Source organism: Babylonia areolata, chromosome 8, assembly GCF_041734735.1.
Source record: "Babylonia areolata isolate BAREFJ2019XMU chromosome 8, ASM4173473v1, whole genome shotgun sequence".
Lineage (NCBI taxonomy): Eukaryota > Metazoa > Mollusca > Gastropoda > Neogastropoda > Buccinidae > Babylonia > Babylonia areolata.
This window is the reverse complement of record NC_134883.1, coordinates 41,118,441-41,125,940: the sequence shown is the minus strand read 5'-3', so window position 1 is coordinate 41,125,940 and position 7,500 is coordinate 41,118,441. Positions and strand designations below refer to the sequence as shown.

Sequence of the window (7,500 nt, the reverse complement as noted above, 5' to 3'; positions counted from 1 at the left end):
CGCCATACTCCGTTTTCATAGTCGAACATGGCTGACTATCACGCAACTGCTGTTGGCAGGTGGAGGCTGCCAGAGGGCCGGCGCCTGAGGGTGCTGGACGTGGGCAGCTGCTACAACCCCTTCCTGACCTTCCCGGAGTTTCTGGCCGTGGGGCTGGACCTCAGCCCTGCATGTGAGGTCAGTACTACACAAGTCTCCCCACCTTCCAACCCTTGCCAACGTTTTTTTTTCTTTTTCTTTTTCTTTTTCTCCCCCCCCCCCCCCCCCCACACCCTCTCCCCCCACCCCCCTCTCCCCCCATTCCCTACCCCACCCCCCTCTCCCCCCATTCCCTACCCCACCACACCCCTTTCCCCCTTCTTCTTCTTCGTCTTCTGTGGTCTTTTCTTTTCTTTCTGCGTTCATGGGCTGCATCTTCCAATCTTTCCATCTTTACTCGCACACATACACACACATAAGCGTGCGCGCGCGTGCACACTTACACACACACACACACACACACACACACACACACACACACACACACACACACACACACACACACACACACACACACACACACACACACACACACACACACAGAGAGAGAGAGGGGGAGGGAGGAAGGTAGGGAGGGAAAAATAAGGAAGGAGGATGAGCTGGGGGTGGGTCAGAAGAAACCCAGGGCGGACGGAATAAGGGGACATGGGGGTGGGTAGAGAGAGAGACAGAGAGAGACAGAGATAGCGTGCATTTTGTTATCCCTCAGGGACTTGGAAAAAAAAGAAGAAGAAGATTATATGAGTTATACACGACAGAGGTACACTTTTCCGAAAGGCCAGTCAGTCATTTCAATGCCCTGACTGCAAAAAATAAATCCCCAAGTTTGTTTACCATCTTCTGTTCCAACCACCACCACCACCACACTTCTCCACCCTTAACCAACCCCCCCCCCCCCCCTCCCGCTCCCCCACCTCACCGCGTGATCCCTCCCTCCCCCACTCCCCCCAGCCCCCCCCCCAGCCCCCGCCCCCCTCCTCCCCGGCCCACCCCCCTAACCAAACCAAATATTATTACTACTGTCAGTTTGATTAGAATAGTTCATGGGATGCTGTAATAAATCTTAAAGACAAAACTTTGTTTAGGCTTCGGAAAAGAATTTTTAAAAAAAGGGAAAAAAAAAGTCTTCATAACTTGGTCTGTTTCGTGGTCTTCTGTCATTAATAGAATAAAATAAGTACCCTGTTTGTTCAGTTTTTATCCTTTTTTTCCCTCCTCTTTTCTTTTTTCTTTTTATAATCTTTTCGTTCATAATCTGTGTGTGTCTGTGTTTGCACGCGCGCACGCGCGTTTTTGGTGTGTATATACGTCTGTTAGTGTGTCAGCCTGCCTGTGTGTGTGTGTGTGTGTGTTTGCATGTCTTTCTGTCTGGTTCTCGTCTGTCAGCTTTGCCTGTCTCTCGGTCTCTGTCTGCTGTCTGCCTATCTTGTCTCTCCGTTTGTCTCTCCTTTCTCTCTCTGTCTCCTCTCTCTCGTAGTTTGTCTGTCTGCTTGCCTGTCTGTGTGCCAGTCGTGTGTCGTGTGTGAGTGTGTGTGTGTGTGCGTGTGCGTGTGCGTGTGTGTGTGTTGTCTCTCTCGACATGTTATAATACAAAGCGTCGTATCCACAGATTAACAAAACAGCAACAGTTATCAAATCTAGTTCAACTGTTTGTGTTATTGCTGTTGTTGTTTGCTTCTCTCTCTCTCTCTCTCTCTCTCTCTCTCTCTCTCTCTCTCTCTCTCTCTCTCTCTCTCTCTCTCTCTGTCTCTTTCCCTTTCCCCCTCTCTCTCCCATTCCTTTTGAGTGTCTCTCTCTCTCTGTGAAGTTCTCGTTATGTGGGTAATCTATTTATGAACTATCTGATATATGTTGCATCATACTGATATTACAGTTCTCTTAGGTTTTTGACATTGATTTCCGATTTTTTGTCCCACCCCCCCCCCCCTCCCCCCGTCGTTTTGTACTTCTCGCATGAATGTCAAAGTATTACTGTATTCTGTCAAGCTAGTGCTGCGGTCTCCTCCTCCTCCTCCTCCTCCTCCTTCTTCTTCTTCCTCTTCGTCGTCGTCGTCCTCCTCCTCCTCCTCCTCCTCCTCCTACTACTACCACTACTTCTACTACTATTTCTTGTTCTTTTTCTCCTCCTCCTTTCCTTTCAGTCTCATGTTGTTCTTTTTACCTTTTCTTCTTCTATTTTTCTTTCTTCTTTTTTTTTGTCCTTTCAACTCTGGACAACAACTGAATCATACTAGTACTACAAAGTCCACAAAGTCAGTGTAATGTTTGAACTGCTCTTTTCAACGTCTTTTTGCATTGACCATTGGTCTGGTTTTGATTCAGAACCGACGGGTTTGTCCAGCCCTGAGATGGCGACCCCTTTTTGCTGTTCCGGCTGGGGTGTAAGCAGTATCGTTTTTATCTGATTAAGTTGGAGCTGTTGAGCGTCATGACGTATTGGCTTACGCCCTGGATCAAGGCCGTGTTGTTGGGTGACTGGTTTAGTGACCATTGTCCCTTCTTAGCTACCACACCGTGGTCCACGCCAATCGTGACCATTCTCCTATCTTAACAGCCATTTTTTACCTTTCTTGACGACAAATTCTCCTTTCTGAAGGGCCACTCTGCAGTCCACGCCAATAGTGAACATTCCATTCCATTCCATTCCTTCTCCTGCCCGGGATGGGCGTAGAGGAGACATGAGGGACGATTCCGTAGTCAGACGACGCCATCCGGTTCTATCTTCTGCCTGTCGTATCAGCGTAGCGCTATCCATATTGGTCCATTCCTTGATGTTGTCCATCCAGCATTTGGCTTGCCTCCCTCTTCGCCTACCACCCTCTAGCGTTCCCTGTAGAACTGTCTTTTGCAGTGAATTGTGGCGTGTCACATGCCCGAACCATGACAGCTTCCTCCTTTTGACCACTGCTAAGAGTGGTTCCAGTGGACCCACTAGCATAGTGAACATACTCCTTTCTTAACGGCCATTCTCCTTTCTTAACGGCCATTCTCCTTTCTCCTTCCTTAACGACCATTCTCCTTTCTTAGCGACCACTCTCCTTTCTTAGTGACCATTCACTATTCTCCTTTCTCCTTCCTTAACGACCGTTCTCCTTTCTTAACCGACCACTCCACAGTCCACGCCAGCAGTGACCATTCTACTTTCTTAATGATCATTGGCCATTCTCCTTTCTTAACGACCATTCTCCTTTCTCCTTCCTTTTGACGACCATTCTCCTTTCTTAACCGACCACTCCACAGTCCCACCACCAACAGTGACCATCTTACCTTTCTAAAACAACCACCCACACATTACAGTCCACGTCCGTCTCGTGTGTGTGTGTGTGTGTGTGTGTCACACAGTCGGTTCACCGCTGCGACTTTCTCAGCCTGCACGTCACGGAACGGCAAGGCACAGCCAAGACCAAGGAGGAGGGGGGCGGAGGGGAGAGGAGGAGGAGCAGAGAGGAGGAGGAGGAAGAAGAAGAGGAGGAGGAGGTGGACAGAGTCCTGGAGACTCTGGCCAGCCCCGTCGAGACCCTGCCCGGAGGCGTCTTCCACGCCGTGGTGTTCAGCCTGCTGCTGGAGTACCTCCCGGACCCCCGGCCCCGCTTCCTGTGCTGCGTGCAGGCCCTCCGCCTGCTGGGGGCCCACGGGCTGCTGCTGATCGTCACCCCGGACTCCCACAGGTCCGTGGGGGGTGGGGGACTGATGGGTGGGGTTGTTGTTGTGGTGTTGGGTTGGGTTGTGTTGGTGGTGGTGTTGGGTTGTGTTGGTGGTGTGTCGTTGGGTTGGGTTGTTGGTGGTGTTGGGTTGGGTTGTGTTGGTGGTGGTGTTGGGTTGTGTTGGTGGTGGTGTTGGGTTGTGTTGGTGGTGTGTCGTTGGGTTGGGTTGTTGGTGGTGTTGGGTTGGGTTGTGTTGGTGGTGGTGTTGGGTTGTGTTGTTGGTGGTGTTGGTTTGTGTTGTGTTGGTGGTGGTGTTGGGTTGTGTTGGTGGTGGTGTTGGGTTGTGTTGGTGGTGTGTCGTTAGGTTGGGTTGTGGTGGTGGTGGGTTGCTGTGTTGTAGTGTCGGGTTGGGTTGGTGGTGGTTTTGGGTTGTGTTGTGTTGGTGGTGGTGTTGGGTTGTGTTGGTGGTGTGTCGTTGGGTTGGGTTGTTGGTGGTGTTGGGTTGTGTTGTGTTGGTGGTGGTGTTGGGTTGTGTTGGTGGTGTGTCGTTGGGTTGGGTTGTTGGTGGTGTTGGGTTGTGTTGGTGGTGGTGTTGGGTTGTGTTGTGTTGGGTTGCTGTGTTGTAGTGTCGGGGTGGGTTGGTGGTGGTTTTGGGTTGGGTAGGGTTGTGTTGTTGGTGGTGTTGGGTTGTGGTGGTGGTGGTGTTGGGTAGGGTTGTGTTGGTGTTGGGTTGTGTTGGTATTGGTGTTGAGTTGGTGTTCTGGTGGTGGTGGTGTTGTGTTGTGGTGGTTGGTTGCTTATCGGGTTGTGTTGATGATAGTGTTGGGTTGCTGTTGGGTTGTGTTGGTGTTGGTGTTGGGTTGCTGTTGGTGTTGTGGTGTTGGTGGTGCGTTGTGTTGTGGTGGTGGGGTTGTTGGGTAGGGTTGCTGTTGGTGTTGTGGTGTGGAGTTGGAATGTGTTGGTGGTGGTGTTGTGTTGTGGTGTTGGGTTGCCGTTGTGGTGTGGAGTTGGAATGTGTTGGTGGTGGTGTTGTGTTGTGGTGTTGGGTTGCCGTTGGGTTGTGGTATTGGTGGTGCGTTGTGTTGTGTTGTGGTGTTGGGTTGCTCTTGGGACAGGGCAGCGCATCTGTCAGTTACAGTTGGAGGCAACCCATCCGTTGAACTAAATCACACTAACATCATTCACACACACGTGCACACACACACACACCACACACACACACACACACACACACACACACACACACACTCGTCCGACATACCCACGTACACGTGTATATGAAAGCGTGAAATACCATCCCCACCCCAACCCCCCCTCCCCCCCTGCCCCCCCCCTCCCTCCCCCCAAAAAAACAACAACAAAAACGAAGAAGAAGAAAAGGAAATCCTTCAAAAAAAAAAAAGTAAGGGATTTAGTACAGGACCAAAGAAAGAAGGCCACAGAAACTTACTACATAATTTTATGCGAAGGTTTTTTGTGGGTTTTTTTTCTTCCTTTTTTTTTTTTCTTTTTTTCTTTTTTTAAAGAAGTGACTCACTGAAGTCTCATGGCCAAGTATTTCAACTTGAAGAGAGCAAAGAACTGAGGGACTTAAGGTCTGCGGAGAGCTAGTGTGTGGGGGAACCCTCCTCCGTCTTTGGGAGAGAGAAGGAAGGAAGGAGGGGTGCGGGGGGGGGGGGGGGGGGGGGACCAACAACCCTGGATCTTACTCCCATAAGACTATCTGCTAAGGTGGTGGTGGGTTTTTGTTGTTGTTTGTTCGTTTATTTGCTTGTTTGTTTGGTGTGTTTTTTGTTGTGGGTGTGAGTTTGGTTGGCTGGTTGGTTGGTTGGATGGCTAGTTGGTTGGTTGGTTGGTTGGTTGGCTTGTTGGCTGGCTGGCTGGCTGGTTGGTTGGCTGGTTGGTTGGTTGGCTGATGTGGATTTTGTTATCTTGTTTGTTTTGACGGTAGCTGTTTTGCTTTAGGGTTGTTTTTGTTGTTTTCTTTTTTTCTTCTTCTTCTTCTTCTTTTTTTTCCCCCTTTTTTTTCGCTGCTGCTGCTGTTTTTGTTTGGTGTTTTTCCGCTGTTCTTCTTGTTCTTGTGTAGTTTGATGTTGTTGTTGTTGTTGGTATCGTTCTTCTTCTTCTTCTTCTTCTTCTTCTTCTTCGTCTTCTTCGTCTTCTTTTTCTGCTTCTTCTTCTGATTCTTCTTCTGATTCTTCTTCTTCTATGACAACAACAGCAGCAACAACAACTACTACTACTACTACTACTATTACTACTTCTTTTACCACAACAACAACAACAAGAACTTCTTCTACTACTACTACTACTATTACTACTTCTTTTACCACAACAACAACAACAAGAACTTCTACTACTACTACTACTACTACTACTACTACTTCTTTTACAACAACAACAACAAGAACTTCTACTACTACTACTACTACTTTTACAACAACAACTACTACTACTACTTCTTCTCCTCCTACTACTACTACTACTACTACTACTACTTCTTTTACAACAACAGCAACAACAACAACAAGAACTTCTACTACCACTACTGCTACCACTACTGCTACTACTACTACTACTACTACTACTACTTCTTCTTCTTTTACAACAGCAACAACAGCTACTACTTCTACTACTTCTTCTTCTATTACAACAACAGCAGCAACAACTACTACTAGTAGTATTACTACTACTACTACTACTGCTACTACTTCTTTTTTCTCTGCTACTTCTCCTCATTTTCTTTTCTTTCTGCATCTTGTTTTCTTTCTTCTTCTTCTTCGACTTGCTTTATATACATACATAATTATGTATAAATACATGAATTTTTTTTGTTTTTAACGTGTCCTCTTTCTTCACTTTATTGTGTTTCTTCATCTCTCCTTGGTATATATGTAGCCGTGTACGATCCTGGCTCACAGCGCCAAGTATGTGATAGAGTACGCGTGGCTAGGAGCTGTGATTTACTAAGAGATCGAAAAGAATTACAACGTCCTTTGCTCGCAGCGCCAAGTTGTAACAAGGTACACTTGGTGGTAAAGGGCTGTGGTTTAGGGATGGATTGAATCTGGATAAAAGAATTGTAACATTAAAAGGGGATAATTGGATCTATTTTGTTATGGATCTTTATCCTGTCGTAAGGATATTTTCAAGGATCAATATCCTGTCGTTGATTAATCAAGGATCAATATCCTGTCGGCGACGCCACTTTTGTACCCTTGAATAACCACTCGGTACACGGCTACATATAAAAAAAGATTTAGATTGGGTTTCTGCTTTGATTGTCCATGTTTACAGGTAATGAGACATTCAGCAACAACTTCATGCCTTCCGTAATGAATTCTTTGTGATGTATTATTTTAAAACAAAATATTTGCTATCTCTCTCTTTCTTTCTCTGTCTCTGTCTGTCGCTCTCTCTCTCTCTCTCTCTCTCTCTCTCTCTCTCTCTCTCTCTCTGTGTGTGTGTGTGTGTGTGTGTGTGTGTGATGCATCTATATGTTATATATATATATATATATATATATATATCTTTATCCCACCCACTCTCTTGCTCTCTCTCTCTCTCTCTCTCTCTCTCTCTCTCTCTCTCTAATGCATTCATATTATCTCTATCTCCCACACTCTCTCTTGCTTCCTGCTACCCTCTCTCTCTCTCTCTCTCTCTCTCACGCGCACGCACACACTCACACACACTCTCTATCTCTCTCTCACGCACACACACACACACACGCACACACACACACACACACTCTCTCTCTCCTCTCTCTCTCACGCACGCATATACACACTCTGTCTGTCCGTCTTTCTCTCACGCA

General features: G+C 47.3%; 1 protein-coding gene across 1 annotated transcript in view; it reads left to right on the top strand.

The window, feature by feature from the left end:
* The window catches only part of LOC143285288 (S-adenosylmethionine sensor upstream of mTORC1-like), a 58,507-nt gene that overhangs the window by 30,524 nt on the left and 20,483 nt on the right, over positions 1 to 7,500 (top strand). Inside the window, exons 3-4 of the mRNA XM_076592550.1 lie at positions 60 to 177; positions 3,382 to 3,707. Of these exons, the coding sequence (XP_076448665.1) occupies positions 60 to 177; positions 3,382 to 3,707 (444 nt within the window). The remainder of the gene's footprint in view (positions 1 to 59; positions 178 to 3,381; positions 3,708 to 7,500) is intronic.